Below are 17821 nucleotides of genomic sequence, written 5' to 3'. Positions count from 1 at the left end.
AGCCCCGGGGTGCCCATGGCCAATGCCTCCCTACGTCCCTCGGAAGCAGGGGAGCACCATCCCCTTTCACAGCAGAAAAGCAGCAGCAGAGCTGGCAGGGGACAGTACCCCAGCAGACAAAGAAAGGCCCACGGGTATCCAGGAATTCCTCCACGCTCTCTGAATTGGGGACCATTAAGCCCAGACACCAAGCGCAATGTTTAAAAACTGCTGAAGCAGCATGTAGGCAGTTACAAAAAGCCCCCTATTAACCTCCAAGCCTCATTTCACCGATGATGGGAAGGGCGTCAGCAGTATTTAATTGCAGGGGAAAAACAGAGAGGCAGGACACAGGGAAGGGATCTCAACCACACGCAATTCCCCACAGCTGCACCCTTCAAGCCACAAAGACCCCAAAAGCAGGGACCACGGGGCTGGGGGTATCTCCCACCGCACACACTTCACTCCTCCATGGATGTGCCAGGGAGTCACCACTAGCTCCAAGACCGCTGCAAAGGGCACGATGCAGCCTCTTCCTGCAGCAGCCAGTCTATGGACGCCCAAGATGGGGACCCCAGAGAGGCCCTCTCCATGTGCAAACACAGATGGGAGCACAAGAGGCCACTGGTGTGGGTATATATTGCAGAGCTCAAATGGGGATGCAGGGAAACAGCAGCAAAAGCCAACGAGCTCCCTCCTGCAAGGAGGCACCCCAAGGAGGCACACCAAGCTCTCCATCAGCTGCAAGCAAGGGCTGTGCAAAGCTGTCCGAAACACACTGGGATTTTGGAAGATCACGGGAAACCCGACCGCTCCGGTATAGACTGAAGCAGAGGAGAGGGAGTCATTCCCAGGCAAGAGGAGAGCCCCACGTCTCGGGCTCAGCACCATGAGGAGCACCAAAAGGCTCCTCCTGGGAGCAGCCCCATCCAGCACACCCAGAGCCTGGCAAGCTGCATGCCAACGCTGCGCTGGCATTTAAACTCCAGGCAGTGAGAGGAAGAAACAAAAGCAAAACCAAACATCTTTCAAAATCTCCCTTCCCAGCAGCATGCACTGTCATGCAATACTTCCAAACCCATGGTTTATGCAGCTCAGGAGGGCAGTTTCATGCCCTAACTCCTGCATGATGGATTTTACAATTTGTTAAAGAAACTCATCAATCCTCAGCAGTCATTTTTAATGCCCAGAGCCTCCACAAACTCCTGCATTTTGCTGATCCCCCAATTTCAAATCATTTGAAACTGCTGCTACTATTACAGCTCTGCTCCTAAAGCTAAGCATTATAGCACACTCCAGACTTCCAGCTTCGTATGCTAGTGTAATAAACAGATTAACTGTGATTTATGAACAATAAGTTCTGGTTATTTGAAAGGAAACATTACCTCCCTAGACCAATTCTGACAACCGGAGATGTCTCATTAGGCAGACAGCTCTTTCCACCTACCTGTAATCATCGGTTTAGAACATCGTTATCAACCTGGGAAACATAATCACCATAGTTTTCCACTACAAACTTTGTGCATCCAAAGCATCTGGCAGGAACCACTGCCAAAGGCAGAATATTGGCCTGAACTGACCCAGCAAGACAACTCCTATTTTAAATACACATTAATAATTTTTTAAAAAAAAAACAACAACAACAACAAAACAAGAAGCTTTCAGAGAGGAGAACTGCTGCTGTGGAGATAGGTGCATCAGAGAAGGACGCAGTGAGACTTTGGTTAGCAGAGGACTAATTAGGCACAGGAATTATAAGATGATACAGACATTTACTTGTGGTGCTTATTTACTTGCAAAGTCTAATTAGAGTTTTAATATTCTCTTCCCAAAATGAATTCATTCTTTGAGTCCACTCTAAAATGTCAGCTTAATATTTTACAGGCCCAAAAGCAAAAGTTCACATTTTCACATGCACTTTTCACAACACACCTGCAGCTATTAAGCTGACCACCCCACTCATATCACATTTGACTACTGCTAAGTATCTTTTTTTTTTTTTAACATTTATTCAGTTAACCATAATCACTTTTCTCCTGCATAGAAAAGCTGTGCAAGAAGCCTGGCAGATGGTCCAAGCCTGCACACCGGCAGACATCTGAACCCATGCACACACCACAACTGTGGCCCACTGGTCTTCAAGGCACATCTCCCTCCGCAGGGACAGTTCAACTCCAAGACCACCCGACTCCCAGCACCTCTCTCCTCCACTACTTTACACATTAAGAAATAATTACTAACTTTTCAAGCTAGAGACTTCTCCCACTTGCTCTGTATCGCCACCTCTTTCCCTGTAAGCAGCAGCGGTCTGCAGCACAGTCAAAGCTGAAGTCCCTCAGGAGGCACAGTGCTGAAGCCTGTCCACCAAGGCTCTTCCTACTGCCAACACCTGAAAGACTCTCCTGCATCGTCAGACTTAATTGGCTTAAAGACACTGGAGTATTAAACTATTCCAAACGATAAGACACAAGCTCTGCTGGGCAGCACTGGTATCAGTGGACCCTTCTCAGCGATTAACATGCAATAGCTCCCACCACGCAGCCCATCGCTTCTCACCTAATTGAGCCGCATGCCTCTTGGATTTACCTATGCAAGGCATAATTAGTAAAGATAAGTTTTTATATACTTAAACCTCTTTAATAGAATAAAAGAAATTCCAACTACCTCACCTTGACTCTAAAGTAGTACCAGCAGCTCGTGAAAAATGAAAAGCCTTGAAGGATTTGGAATAAGAAACTTGGAGAGACAATCACTGATCTTTTATCTTCCAGACTTCAAGCAGAATCAAGTTCTTCAAAGGAAACCCAATAAAGCCCAGACATTTTCATCATAACAAAATAAATAATTCAGTCATACTTTAGAGGACTCCGACATTAGGATTGGCTATTTGATATATTTGTGGCTTAGGTGCCTCTAAACTGATTAAAGATAACCTGATAGAAGCTTGCAATGTCAAAACTGCCTTCATTTCTGACAGATATGAATGGATAGTGTAAATAACTATAAATAACCAAAATGGCTGCATTTATGCCTAATGGAGGATTTACAGCCTTCAGAGCTGCCTGGTAGGACTAAGAGTTACAGCTCTGCCTTTATCCTACCGCCGCACGCGAGGGGAGATGAATTGACGTCCTCCCCACGCCGCCTGCTCTGCCAGAACCACCGAGGGCTCAGCTCCAGAGGGGAGAAGAAACAGGATTCTCCCACGAATACAAGAATACCATACACGCACAGGCAGGTCTATCCATATTGATTTATCACAGTCCTCCTAGAAACTACTCTGAAACACACATCCCAGAAGCCCCTCAAATCTTCTTAGCCCCTGCAAGCTCCCCTTAGGTACCCAACAGAGCTCCTTTTGTCTTCCAGCTCCCATTTGCAGAAGGTTAAATGACATTGCTTTTGAGACAGAACAGCTCAGGTCTTAATTTAAGCCTTACAGGCTTTCACCAAGGGGGATTCAACTGCAGCATCCCAGCCAGTTTTCCAGTTCAGGTAATTGCACTCCTGCCTTCCCAGTGTCCCCCACATTTCCAACCAAGTCCCAGCAGCTCCACAGCCCCACGGGAGCTATTTGGGAAGCGGGTGGAAGCAAGCCCTGCGCCCATGCAAACAGCGAGGCAGCTAGGTTCAGGGTCAGAAACAGGCATATGGTGTATCTCAAGATTTACGCCACTGCTACCCTGCTGGCTCCAGCAGCCTCACCATCACTGCAAGGAGATCGCAGAGCAGGCACTGACATGCTCCGACAGCCTGGCGTTTGCACCACGCAAAGAGCGGCCGCTCCAGGATTGGACTAGCATCAACAGCAGAGGCTGCAGAAGGGCAATGCGAGATCCTGCTGATCACTTATTTGAGCAATCGCTTAAAATAATGAAAGCGACTTTCTCCACAAGCACACTGCATTACTCCTGCAGAAGCAGCCCCTAGTAGTCAGCTCTCCCGTTGCTGTGCTTCACACTTGCTGGAGGGGGAAGATTACCAGCAAGTCCTACACAAAGCAATGGTTGCAGATGCTCCTCTTCCCTTAGAGGGTCCTTCTGTGCTTTATAGTGTTGCAGTCTTTCCCCTTTTTAAAAAGTACCTTTTCCCTTGGACAAAGGACTAGGAGGAGTGTATGTACCATGAGAGCTGCATCTGAGCAGCTGCTATAGCTTTAATTTTCTGTTATCCACAGTGCAACATGGCCAACATGCAGGACAAGAAATTAAGTGACCACTCAAAAGAAAATTCCCAAACTTAGGAAGCAGGAGGCATCAGACCGATGAACATGCACACAACCCAACCCTGGGGAACAGAGCTCTTCAGTGGGGGAAAGGAGAAAAAAAACGGGAACAACCCCAGTATTTTCCTGTTCGAGTTTACCTTTCACAAAGCTGAAATAGTCACAGATTCAGACGTAATATTTCAGAAATCAGTAGGGTTTGTTGAGGGCTTTTTCTGTTGTTTTAATAGAAAAAGATTAAGTGGTGGCGGGGCCAGAAACCCCCCACCAAAGAGCCAAGATCTAAGGTCAGGAGAAAGAGGTGAGAAAGCAAACTGTAGGCAGGGCTCTCGCCGTCTGCCACAGCAGGTTAGTTGCACTAACTCACTAGTTAGTTTGGATGAGAACCTCAGAGCAGTACTAAACATCATTTGGAAAAAGACATATGAGCAAGTTTTGAAGTGGTGTGGTTCAGCCTAGCTTCACGGTATGCAACGGAGCTGCTGTCGGCTGAGAACCTGAACCGGGAGGTGCACACACAGGCAGATACCAGCACGGTTACACCACATGAAAGCAAAAAAACCTGCCCCCAAAGAAATCCTAGAGTAAGATTTAACTGCAGTCAAGGCAGCTACAATCCATTTTAACACTGTCAAATGCAGCAAGTTTCCAAAGGATGAAATCACTACTTAAATCATCTTCATAATTTTAAAAAAATGCCTGTAAAATAAGACCAGGAGCTAATTGTACCATTTAAATTTAGTGAAGGAAGGATTTTTGGTTGGGATTTTTCCTTCTTAACTGCAATAAAGAAAAAGCCCAAGGGTCTAAAACTAATAATCTAATAAACTTTGCTAAGTGAACATTGTAACAGATAGGCCTGGATGAGATTTTCTGTAAATGCCAGACAATTTCCCTTGATCTTTATCAGCAGAGATGCTGCTCTAGCTTCAGCAGGAAGAAATTAAATTTGGTGCAAAATAATAACATCTGGGTGAGATTTTGTTTGTCAGACTAGCAGTCCCTTTAGATGCCAGGCTAAAAATATTAAAATTAACTCTGAAGGGTTTCACACTTGTGTTTTTAATATGAGTGGTTAGGATATGTTTCCATACCAACATATTACCCCGCCCTAGAGAGCAGTGCAATTATCCATCCTCAGTGCAGGATCCCCAGCAGATGCTGGGGTCCAACCCAACGCAAGACACGCAGAGAGCTTTCTCCCTTACCAGAGCATGCGTGCGAGCGCTGGCACTGCTTTGAGCTATCCCACTCCTACAGCCCCAATTCCTGAAGCCACAGGGCATCTGTCGCCAGCTTCGAGCAGAGACACCATGCAGGAGCAGGCCCTGCAGGAGATGCTCAGGGACCACGGGGGCTCCAACAGCAGCCATGTGTCTCTTCCCTGACCGCTCCAGCATCCCCCCGTAGCTGAACGCAGCCCGCACAGCCCCAGGCACACCGCTGCGATGGGCATCCTACCTCCCCAGCTGTGCCAGGGCAGCAGCAACTTTTCTGACCTGCAACCAGCACATCCCTTGGCAACGTGGGGGGAAGCAAACGGCACACTGGTGGGGTTTGATTCCAGACATCACACCCCAGCACCAGATCCCTTAGTGATGTCTTGAGACAGAAGCCTGTCCCCTACCATGAACAGTGCCAAGAAACAAGAAATCAGACCTCTGTATGTTGGGTCCAAGCACAATTTCTATAGCTGGAACAGCCTCTGGCACTGCAGCCATCAAAATACTCTTAAACAAGCAGCAATCAAAAGATCCAGCTATTAAAAAAATTAGTCTTCTACACACTTTGAGACTAAATTTAAAGATAACAGAAGTACATGATTTTCAAAGTCTAACAAATTGCCCTTCCAAGTCCATAACACTTTATATGAGGTAATTAAAGTGAGCTCAACAGTTACAGCTAGGAATTGCTCTTCTACCATGGGATTGCAAAAGATCTTTAAAATTAGTCATGATCTTTTTTATAAGCAGAAGTGGTCAGGAATTCTTCAATTAAATGCTTTTCTTCCCCACCACCAAAAATGACAATTCAGCATTCAGTAACATCAGCTGCAAAACCCCTGCACAGAAGGAAAGGGCTCTCATGGCCAGGATGGAAATCACAGTTTAAAAAAAGGGGAGGCGGGGGCGGGGGGGGGAAATCAGAGCAAGGGATTCAACTCTCTCCAGAAGATGCAGAAAGTTCAGAGCTGGAGCACCCGACTCTACTACGCTACACACAACCTGTAGTAACACAGGGTGTCATTCCTACACCCAATAAAAACTCTAAAGTTACAAAGTTTTTGTCAAATGGTAGGGGAGGAGGTAGACACTTCATATTCTGGCCAGATTATTCAGCATTTCTGAAGCTAGTTCACATTTCCAGTGCCTAGGAAACCAATGTCTCATTAGTTTTACCTCATTCTGTTTAGCAGAATTACAACTTAATGGTCACTGCATTAAGAAGCATTGGGAAAAAAAACCACCAACATATGCCGTTACTTCCTCAGCAATTTATTTGATCTTACGTTGAGAAAAACAACACATTAGACTTCATCAGTCAGTTGTGGACCAGAACAGAGCTTTGCCATGATCCCACAGGCTTCAGCAGGCTTTGGGTCTTGGTGATCGCGAGGCATGAACAAAAATAAATCAATTATTCTGAAAAAATGTCAGCATGAAGGCAAAAACGCTTGATTGCTCATGCCTTCTTTTTTAAATATAGGCAAAAAAGCCATTAATACAGAACGATGGAACCTCAACAGGAGAGCACTCAACAAACAAGCAATCATTTCACCTCACATTAACCATGGATGGAATAAGTTTTGCTTGCATAAAGGCCCTCAAAAAAAATGTTTGCAGATTTAAGTGACACAAACTGGTGTGTACCCACAATAGAAAATATTTGTCAAAGGCCAGTTTTGCTAAAAAGGCAATACATCACATTATCATTAGAAAAAGAAGAGAGCTGCCACCATATAGTGTGGCATCAGGTTACCAAGCACTCAGATATCCCATGGCGAGCACCAGGGACCACACTTGTGAACAAGGCAGCCTCTACCCACCTTCATGTGGAATAACCAACTTTGTTTTGCAGTGAATAACAATAATCAATACACACGTTTTAGCCAGATGCTTACCAAACATTACACTGGGTTTACAACCAGATCACATTGCTGCAACATGTTTTTGGGACTGGTAGAATCACACAAGATGGTACTTGCACAGAGAGTTTAATTTTTGGAGAAGTGGGTTTTTAATTTATTTTTAAATTTGCACTTGAAGAGGTTTAGTTAAATTTACATTTGCTGATTCAGCTACAGAAATATTTAGGACAAGCCCTGCAGAGCAGCTATATACCAAACCAGGTGTATTATTTATAGTAAATAAGCATATATAATACATACAAACATATGAAAACAAGTGAACAGAAAGCTTCCAGCCACCTGCATTTCTGATTGCCAGGGGCTGAGGAAGAGGAGCAGAAGTGCCGTCCTCCCACCGCGTGCCTGGACCACCCCCCAGCGCTCACCTTGGAAGACAGCGGCATTCTGGATGACGAGGAACTTCAGCTCCATGCTGGCAGACTGCAGGAACTGCTCCATGTTCAGGCGGGCTGTTGCCTGGTACTTCTCCTCCATCTTCCTCGAGCAGCACGTGGAGCCCTTCGGGATACATACTTGCAGATCCGACCCTGGAGGGAGACACAAGAAGGGCAGAAAATTTGCATTAGGAGGTGGAGTTGCTGGGAGTGGAGAGGAAACCAACTCCATACGTTGGTATCACTGCAATTACTGTTTGGGCAAATTGATGACATTTCTGGAATTTGTCCTGAGCAAGCAGCTCAGCCGAAGACGACCAATAAGGCAGAGCCAGGATTGCTGAGCAATAGCCCACGAGAGCTTGCTGTGTACGCCTGCCAGCACGCTGCTTGCTTTAGCTCCCACACACGCCATCCACTGATGGGCTGGCGCCGAGCAGAGCCATACCGAGCATCGCCCTGCTGTCTCCCACATGCCTACCAGCACATCGGTAAGGAGCTGCAGGCAGCCAGAAGAGATAGAGCGGGAGATGGACGACGGAGCAAGGATTTGAAGCTGTGTATTTACAACGAAGAGAGCAATGCACGTAGTTCAGCGCGCAGAATATGCTTGTAATTTGCATAAAGACTTAAAGCTAGCTTAAAACAAATAACAACTGTTATTTGCCTGCAATCTCCATCCTTTTGTATCCACAGCAATAACAGTAACAACAGGAATGCACAACAATGATGATTTACTACTGGGGGTTTTTTGTGCAGACTTCTAAATTGTATACATCTCCTGAGTCCTCCCACCAATTTCAGCACCCCATCCTTCCTCCATCTCAACAGGTAAAGCCCAAGGTCCATCACTTCACTTGTGCAAGTCCCACTGCAGAGGGACAGGTCCTGGGGCATGCACTGAGCACTGCAAAAGGCAAGTGCTGTTTCAGCAGCAGATGTGCCACTGCATGGATGCAGGGGCAGCACCTCCACCCATTCACCAGAATGGTACAAAAGCCAGGGTACAAAGGCAAGAGGAGCATCGCTTGCTCTGGCATCTCAAGCTGCAACTCAAAGCACTGATCAGTGATGCTAAACTTTGGGTCTTTACATTCCCAAATGTAGTTAGCTTTCATTTTAGGAAAGGTATTGTTAGCTAAAAGGTGATAAATAAAATCTAGGAAAAAAATTGTATTAATCTTTTGGGTTCAGACAACAGGAAAAGATGGAGCAGAAGAGCTTGAAGTGGCAGCAACAAAAATCTCAATCAACTTCCAATAGCAAACTGTGGCCCCACAAACACAAACAGAGCCACAAGCTCATATCAAAGCAAATAGCCCTCATCATGCAAAACACATCTAATCTGATGCTGCTGTTAGGAACTCAAACAGTAAGCAACAACTCCATTAAAAACAGCTATCCCGGGCCAGACAGCAGCAAGAACCTTCCCTTTCAGTGTCTGCCACCCAAACTGCAGCATGCCCCCAGCATGCCAGAGCAGGAGCAGCTCCTGGTTAGACTCAGCACTGCCCAGAACCAGGATTAGGAAGCAGTCCCCAAGCCAGCGACCGACAGCCCGGACAGGGCTGAAGGCTCCATGCACCCCTCAGCCCTCGCTCTGCCTTCCCGTTTGCTGCAGGTTTTTTTCCCCTCAATAAAACAAAGTTTGGTAATTTAGATCTTTGCTCTGGAAGGATTACACATCCTTCCAGGTTCCCCTCTCCTCTCCTTCTTAAGAGTCTTTTACCACATCCGCTCTCTCACTAATTACTAGAAAGTGTCAAAAGTCACTTTTGTAAGCGTATTCTAGAACAACAGGATTAATATTAATGTCAGTTCAACCGTGTACCTCCTGAAGAAGAGTCATGCACACTGCCAAGGGAGAAACAGCTGTCAGGGCTTGGGAGCAGCAACAGCAGAAACCCTCCTCCCTCCAGCCCCATCCCTTCCCCTGGCACAGCCCGGGAAAAACATCATGAAACACTTCATCTGCAACCTGCATTTCACATGCTGAAAGGAGCTTTAACCAATCCAAGTCCTGCTGTTGCTACAAAACAACGCATGGCAAAGGGGGAGAAAAAGGCACGGCCCAAGGCTGGAACCACAAGGCCATGCCGGCTCCATCCCTACCTGCTGCCTCAGTTTCCCTTTTGGCAAAACAGGGTATGCAGCATAAATTCCTTCATCAAGCCCTCCGACAAAGAGGCAGCACCACTGACATCTGAAGATCGAGTCTCAGCAGTTCGTGAACTAACCCACTCCAGAGGAGCACAGCAACAGGTATTTCATGCATTGAAAGAATAACAGGAGCCATAAAACTGCCTAACAGCAAGACACTGCGTTAATGAGAGAAGCAGTTATATAACAGTGAGTTAAAGAGGTTTTTTTAAAGTCAAATCCAAGCCAATTTACACCGCAAAAAGGCTTAGCATGGTCCCTTTAACACTACAATACAGCCATAAATTTTTTGTTAATACAAAGCTTATTTCCTCCTACATTTATTATATTAGGACACATTTCAGATTAAAAAAAAAAAAGCCTTCCACGATTAATGGAAATACCAATATAGAAAATCTGAGAGTTGGCAATTAAGAGATCTGTGCAAGTGAAAGCCAGGGATAGGAAGCAGCAAGGTCATCTACCCGCCTCCCATCCTTCTTTTTAGCAATTAAGCCAATTTCTCCCCCTAAATGGATTTTTATTTTTGTGAAGTAAAGACAGACACATGCTGTAGCAGAGCAATCACGGAGGAGGAGGAAAAAGCCTGGGAATTAACTCTGACAGCTTAAAACGTTTTACAGAGATAGCCAACTAACACTGATGACCAGAAACATCATGGTAAATGCAACAGGTCAATACAGGCAGGACAGGCTCTTATCAGCTACCAGGGACAAGGTCCTTCTTGGAGCAGAGCGTTGCTCCAGAGGGCCAGGGAACGGGGGCCTGACTCCCATCTGCCAGCTATTTTCTGTATATGGCTTTCCCAGATGGCGAGCAGACCCAAACAGCCCCATCTGTAAGTCCCAATAGTAAGGAAAGGGGGTTTTGATGCCCAGGACCCCAGTCCCCCAGGAGCCACTAACCCACCCCACTGACCCCAGCAGACACCAATGAAACAGGGACAGCACTTTCTGACCTGCAAGTTCATTTGGGGTTTGTTCATGCCATTGCTTGGAGGACCCTCTTTGCACTCATGCTGCAGGACCACCCAGACCGACCCAGATCCTGCACCCCAAGTGCCAGGAGCTGTGCAAACCATGCACGCTCCAGAAGCGTGGTGGATGCAGAGACACAAACGCCTGGAAACACACCACAAGCCTACGGATCAGAAACTAGCATGAATTAAACTGCTGCATGTTTTTGACTCCATAAATGCAATGGAAAAGGTCCTGCGAGTCCTCAAATCCTACCCCCTGCCTCCCAATCGACCCCCTCTAAGCATTTTATCTAACGTAAACACCTCCAGTGATAGCTCCAACTTGCAAGATAGCAAAGCCCATTCCACTGCCTAATGGCCCTTACTGTTAAGACTGTTTTTATCTCCCAACCTACACACACCCCTTTTTCTTAAAGTTTCAAGCCATTACACCTCGTAATGCCAGTCTCAGCCCTTGCAAACAACCTCCTCCTTTTGCTATAAGTCATTACAAATTCATTTTTTTAAAGAAAGTGTCCCATGAATTACTCCACAGTTTTATTAAATTGCATTTGGACGCTCACATACCAATCTTTGCAAGATTAGCGATACCCATGCAATGCCAAGCACGGGAGCCTGACCCTCCGACACCCAACTCCCATGGGTGAGGAGGAGCTGGATGCGGCCCCTTCCATAGGCGCACAGACACCAGGCACCGTCAGAGCGCTGTGCCATTTATGCCATCTTGGGGAACAGCAGTGTAAATGCTCCAGTAATTTTGCATACACTCCTAGCTGACAGAACTAACCTCTATAGCTGCAGTAATTTCAGCAGGACCCTGCCTCTTCCTCCTTCTTCCGACACGGGGAATTCTTACTGAAGACCAGGTAGTGGTGAATTTAAAGCATTAAATTTGACTTTGATGTACAATTATTCCCACAGATAGGTGGTCGGTACAGCAGAAGTGAAAATAATTTCAGTGGATTAAATGTAAAAAAAAAACCCCTGAGATCATCTGCAGGCAGCTGCGAACTCCTTCGTGAGGCTGAAGGATTGTATTTTGATTTTAAGCATCCCAGGATAGCTCCAACCCTGTCATCAGATACAGGCAGACAAGCCATGCTTTCCACTGGGGCACGCAAGCCTGCCCACCCAGATCCAACGGCAGCTTAAATCAAATTAACATTCCCCCCAAATTTACCCCAGGCATTGCCAAAATGAGAACCTGGCCCTGCTTAATGTTACATTACTGCAGCCTCCTCCCCATGCGACGGGAGGGCTCCGCTACCCCATGCAACGGCACCCTTCACCTTCTGCGGTCTGGAAACGCCGGAGGGCTCTTCGTCCCAGCCTCTTAGCTCACCAGTTTGTTACTATTACACATAAGAGAGCTGCTGCTTTGTGTTAATTTTCTTTCTCTAATTGTTTTGCAGTCAGCATCATACTTTAAACAGACAAAAGCAGTGATTCAACCTTTAAATGTAGCAGATTTTTCCCCAGCTATTTCAATACTACTTTTTTTATTAAAAACCTTCTTTTAAATTATGTGACTAGGGGGTCATGCATCTGTCACTGGCTTTTAATGCTCAGCATTTGGGGGGAAAAGGAAATGCAACTGTTCAAAAGCTAGGTTAAGTGCTGATCTTTTTAAAACCTAATTAAAGAGACATAAATGATAAACCAACCTTGTTCAATAAATGATTAAAGTTGGAACAGTATGGGTACTACATGGGATATTTACTACTGCTTAATTATCCTTTATTTTCTGCTCCATCTTGTGTTTCACAAGGCCATCTGACTCTGGATTCCTCCCCAAGTCTTGCAATGTTGACCAGATGATTGCCATGCACATATAACACTCTATAACACTTCATCTTTTAAAAGAAGTAATTATGGAGAAAATAAGAGAGGTTTTACAGAGTAAGAGCTTCCCCTCTAACAAATGTACAAATGTATCCACAATACTGTCATCAAAAATATGGAGTTAATTTGTGGGCACCCACTCACCGTACATGTTTCTTACAGTCACACGCACACACCCTACAGCCATTCCAAAGACTGGGAAGAACACTGTTCAGGATGTTGTTAAAATTAACCCCTGGGGGAAAAAAAATAAAATTAATGATCTCACTATAAAACCACTGCCTGGGGAGGTTACTAAATTTTAGGGTTCTGCTCCTGCTCTCTTAACTATCAAGAGAGCAACTTGCAGGCCTGAAATAATTAAGAACAGAAAACTCAATTATCTAGTAAACTAGGATCTTAAACCACCACGCTAAGCTACACGGAAAGGCTGCACAGGGAGGAGTATCATTAGTCCCACTCAGGAAAAACAGAATAAAAGAGCAGGAGTACAAAGGGACCCAGCTCACGAGCAAAAGAGCATCCAGTCCAGCGGGAAGACTTGGGATTTTTAGTTTTCAAATTGTACAGTGGCACACACCAGCTGCCAAAAACAAGAAAAGAGAGAAGAAAGTTTGACACACTCAGCCAGCCGTTGTAAAGCTTTACACCTCCACTCCAAAAGCAAAAGGTTGATCTCCTCTATTTTCTTAGGGTGAATCCATATTTGCTTCCATCAAAGAGAATGAACAAAAAGCTGGAAACTGCACTCCACTGTGGGAGGAGGAAGACAGACCCACCAGCAGATATTTCTGCTGAGAAAAATGTTCCTCAGCTTCCACGTGACCAGGGGCAGAGACATCCATCCCCTCTCCCCGTCTCAGCAAGGCGACAACTCACCCCTTCCCCTCTACCCACATGCACCAGCCCAATTATCCAGAGTGTCACCACGAGCACAAAGAAATCCAAATAGCAAAGAGGAGAGAAAAACAGACCAGGAAAAAATGGAAATTCAAGTTACTGTTTATATATGAGAAATTATGCAGAGAAAAGACAAAAGGAAGAAGAAAACCAAGACAGGCAGTGCAAGAAAAAGAGAATTTAGTTATTAATGAATGTGAAGTTACCGCAGCGCAGAACTGCAAGCTGGCTCACAAGCTGGCATTAAGTCTCATCTTCAGAAAAGCCTATGAAAAGCACTCCCCCATCACCCTGCCTTCGCTCCTCTCCAGCACAAGGCCTCCCATCTAGCTCAAGTGGAGTTGTTGGCATGAATTATGTCCTCCCACCCCTCCGAACAGTCAGCCGCAGCTGACAGTAGTTAGGTCATGCTGCTCCCCACCTCTGAGCATGCCAAAGCATGCTCCAGAGCTGCAAAAACCTGGTCCCCAGGCTGCAGGACTGGAGACCAAGTTTCTGCTCGCTGCCGGATGCACGCCTTCAGCTAGAATTACTCCCAGAACATTAATACCGCTCATGAAACAGCATGACACTTCCCTCACATTTATCAGAATTGCCTTTTTTTTTTTTAATTAAAATATCAGCCTGGTGTGACTGGGCTTCTCTACAGGGAGCACTGTGCCGATGTCCCCCCAAGCCCACGCACCACTGATCCAGTAAAACGGAGCCATGGGACATTTCTCCTGCGTGTTGCAACTCAGCAGTGTTTCCTCTACTTATGCCTTCAGCCACAACTGCTCATAATGCAAAATGTGGCTTCCAGAAGTCATTGTTTCCTGTTTGTGTCAAAAAAACCCCCATGTTTTAAATAAATTGTTTAAACCCTCGCTTTCTCCAGGGTGATATGATCCATAGGCAAAGGTTCTCAGAATTGATTCCGTGGTGATTTGTGGCTGGGAACTCCAAAACTTTTTTTAATTGACAGCTGTATGAAAGGAAGAAAAGCAATAAACAGAAGCCTGGAAAATAGTCCTTGAGTGATGTTCCCCTATTACAGAGATTTATGCAGCTGCTACTAGGAGAAGCGAGTGCTCTGAAGTGTAATTACTACTCAGAGTCATGCAAGATGGGCCAGATCCAAGGTATAAGCAAGCAGTCATTGCTTTAATTATGATCAAGTTTATGTACTTAGGCAAATGTAAAATCCACTTTTGATTTGATATGTGGGAACTTTATCATCATAACAAGCTGGAAGCGTTCACTTGAAACACCATCTCTGTTAGGAGATATTGATCCAGCTACCCACAGGCTCTGCAGAGAGGCAAAGGGCTCCTTACTCCTCCTGAATATCAGGAATGCAGCCGGGGCTCCCAGGGGGGCAAGAGCACAACTGAGCAACTCCAGCAACCTGAACCCTGCCGGGAAAGGAAGATGCCTGGGCAGAGGCAGCCGCTGCAATCACAGCCCAGGCCAGGATGGAGGATACTGCCTCTTTCCGACCACATTGCAGCATGGAGGCCCCAGCAGCCCCTCAACACTCACAGCACAGCCTGCAGGGACCCGTTGGGAGCACCCAGCTGCCCACCCCTCCATCACCTCTCGCTGTAAAAATACACTCCAAGAGAGTTACCTAGGGATCAAAGCAAACATTTCACTGACTTTCACAGAAGCAAGGGAAGACACTTATTTGATTACAAACAACAGAATTTGTCATTTTGTGGTGATAAGAGCAGCTCTTTCCCCTTCCTGCAGCTCTCCATGCAAACATTTCTTGGCAAAGTATTTATTTCCAGTGCTACCTTCATACTGACCAGGAGACCAATCCCCTGTGGGATGGAGAGAGGCAAGAGAGATGAGATGCTGCTCCTGCAGCTACTCTGAAGGGAGCATTAAGAAGAGAGTCAAAAATTACATGGGAAGTGGATGTAAGGATAGGAAGGGATAGGGGAGGTACTCTCTCAGCATCAGAGACTTACATCTGAACTCTCGTGCTAGATCTAACAGCTGTTGGTAAGCTGAGATGTTGCTACAGTCCTACAGACCAAAGGATTTGGGATTTGCACCAGCAGACACAACCCCTGGCAGTCCCAGCCCTCGGCACCCCGCTTCTCCCCTTCCTCTCCTGCGCTGCAGCAGATCATTGCTGAAGCAACTCTTGTATCTCTGGCCTGTGCAACACTGAATGCGAGAAATCTAACTCAACACATCACTATTAAAAGCCGCTACTGCTGGCGATGATCTCATTGCACCTCCCCTGCCTGTCACGTTTGCCTGTTATCTCTTCCTTTTCATACTTTGATCATAAGCTTTTCAGGGCAGGCATTCGCTGCTGCGTATTTAACCTAACACAACAGCACCCGAGTTCTTCAGGCAGCTCTGTAACGCAGCTATCAAAACCTATCCGTTTGTGTACACACACTCCAAGCACGCAGCCACCCACCTGGAGGAGCCCACACTCCCTAGTTAACAAAAAGCTGCAGAAAGACCTTTAAAAGGCAGGGAATTCAAGTATTTCACCTACATTTTAAAACAAGAACAAGAGATATATACTGAAAGCAGCCTCACAGGGCGCAGGTGGTGAGGTTTGGTGCGGTACCACACAGCCAGCCACCTGTAATGCTAATTGCACAGCAGAGTAACACCTCTCCCGGCTCCCTAACAGCCTCCGGCCCAGGCCACCGCACCCCGCACGGGGCAGAGGCAGCTCAGAGAACGCTGTGCTGCCGTGCTGCGTGTTCCCAGCCCCATTTTGTGCAGCTGTGGCAGCCCTCGAGCTCGGGCTGGGGATGAGGGTCTGGGTGCTCCCGGAGTGGCTTTACAGAGCGGGATTTCCCTCGCACGACGCCTTTGCTCGGCGCACCGCTCGCTGCCTGGCGCGCAGCGAGTGCACCGAGGAAAGCAGCTCCGGCAGATGCAGGGCCAGCAGAGCCGCGACGGGTGCGCGGAGCCTCCGCGCTCGCCCGGGCCCCTCGCACCGGCCAAGAGAAGACCCCCCGACAGAGCTCTGCGCATGGGGACGGCTGGTCCCGCAGGCAGCACGCCAGCTCTGCCCGGCAGCAGAAGTTTGCACATCAGCCACCTCTAGGTAAAAGACCCCCTAAACAAAATGAGAGCAATAGAAGACCCGCTCATCTAGGGGATCTCCATTCCAGGGGCGTAACCGCAGACTCCGTTTTAACCCTGCAGCGGGGCGCACCCGCCGCACCCAGAGCGCGGAGCCCGGCGGTTACCGACACCGAACGGACAGCGGCCCCGCGCCCCAGCTGCCGGGGAAGAGCGGGCAGCCCGCACCCGGCTCCGCAGCGTCCCACAGCCGCACGGCGACCCTCCCCCGCGCCCCCCTCTCCGGGCACAGCAGCCGCTCCGCGCCGCACCCGAGCGGCCCCCGGGCTCGGCGCACCGACGAGCCCCGGGGGGGAGCGGCGGCAGGCCGCGGGGCTGGGCGGCCTCACCTGGCACAGGGCTCTCGGGCACCCACTTGGCTCCGGGCTGCAGCACCTGGAAGGCGGCGCGGACCGGGCGGCAGGCAGCTTCCCCCGCCGGCTGCGCGCCCCCCGGGGCGCCGAGCAGCGCGGCCAGCAGCAGCTGCAGCAGCAGCGCTCCGCCGCTCCCCGACATCCTCCCGGGGCACCGGGGCGCTCCTCTACACCCCGCCGGCAGGCATCTCCGCCGGGCCGCACCGCGCCGGGACCGGGCTGCTGCGGAGCGGAGCTCAGCCCCGCACCTCGCACGACGCTCCCGGAGCGCCGGGACCGGCTCCGCGCGCCCCGCCCCGCCGCGCGCCCATTGGCCCCCGCCCAGCCGGCCCCCGCGCTGATTGGTGCCCGCCCCGGTACCGGCAAACTTGCCCCGCGCGCGGCACCGCCCCAGCGCTTATTGGCCCCGCGGCGCGCGGACGCTGCCCCGCCCCGCCCCGCCCGGCGCGCGCCACAGCTGCCCCGCAAAGCGCCCTGCGCCGCGCGGCAGGGGCGCGGTACCGGCGCGCGCTTGCAGGCGGCGGGAGCTCGCGCCGCTGCTCGCAGGGGCCGCTCCGCGTTGGCGCGCGGCGGGTGCAGCGGCGTCGCAGGTTTCCGCGGGGGCGGCTGCCGCTCTGGCGCTTCCGCGTCTGCTGTCCGTGCGGTGAAGCACCTGCGCGAGCCGGGCCGGCGTCCCGCACGGCGCAGGCGGCGTGGGATTCGAAGGGTGGGTGGTCTCCCGCGTGCACGTTGTGCACGTTGAGCGCGTTGTGCTGCGCC

General features: G+C 48.7%; 1 protein-coding gene across 1 annotated transcript in view; it reads right to left on the bottom strand.

The window, feature by feature from the left end:
- The window catches only part of GPC3 (glypican 3), a 153992-nt gene extending 136788 nt beyond the window's left edge, over positions 1-17204 (bottom strand). The window contains exons 1-2 of the mRNA XM_072876917.1: positions 17039-17204; positions 7718-7879 (exon numbers count right to left, since the gene is read on the bottom strand). Coding sequence (XP_072733018.1) covers positions 7718-7879; positions 17039-17204 — 328 coding nt within the window. The remainder of the gene's footprint in view (positions 1-7717; positions 7880-17038) is intronic.
- Positions 17205-17821: the final 617 nt, after the last annotated feature.

The sequence above is a fragment of the Ciconia boyciana genome, chromosome 12, assembly GCF_034638445.1.
Source record: "Ciconia boyciana chromosome 12, ASM3463844v1, whole genome shotgun sequence".
Lineage (NCBI taxonomy): Eukaryota > Metazoa > Chordata > Aves > Ciconiiformes > Ciconiidae > Ciconia > Ciconia boyciana.
The sequence above is the reverse complement of the archived record's forward strand: the minus strand, read 5'-3'. Positions and strand labels throughout refer to the sequence as shown.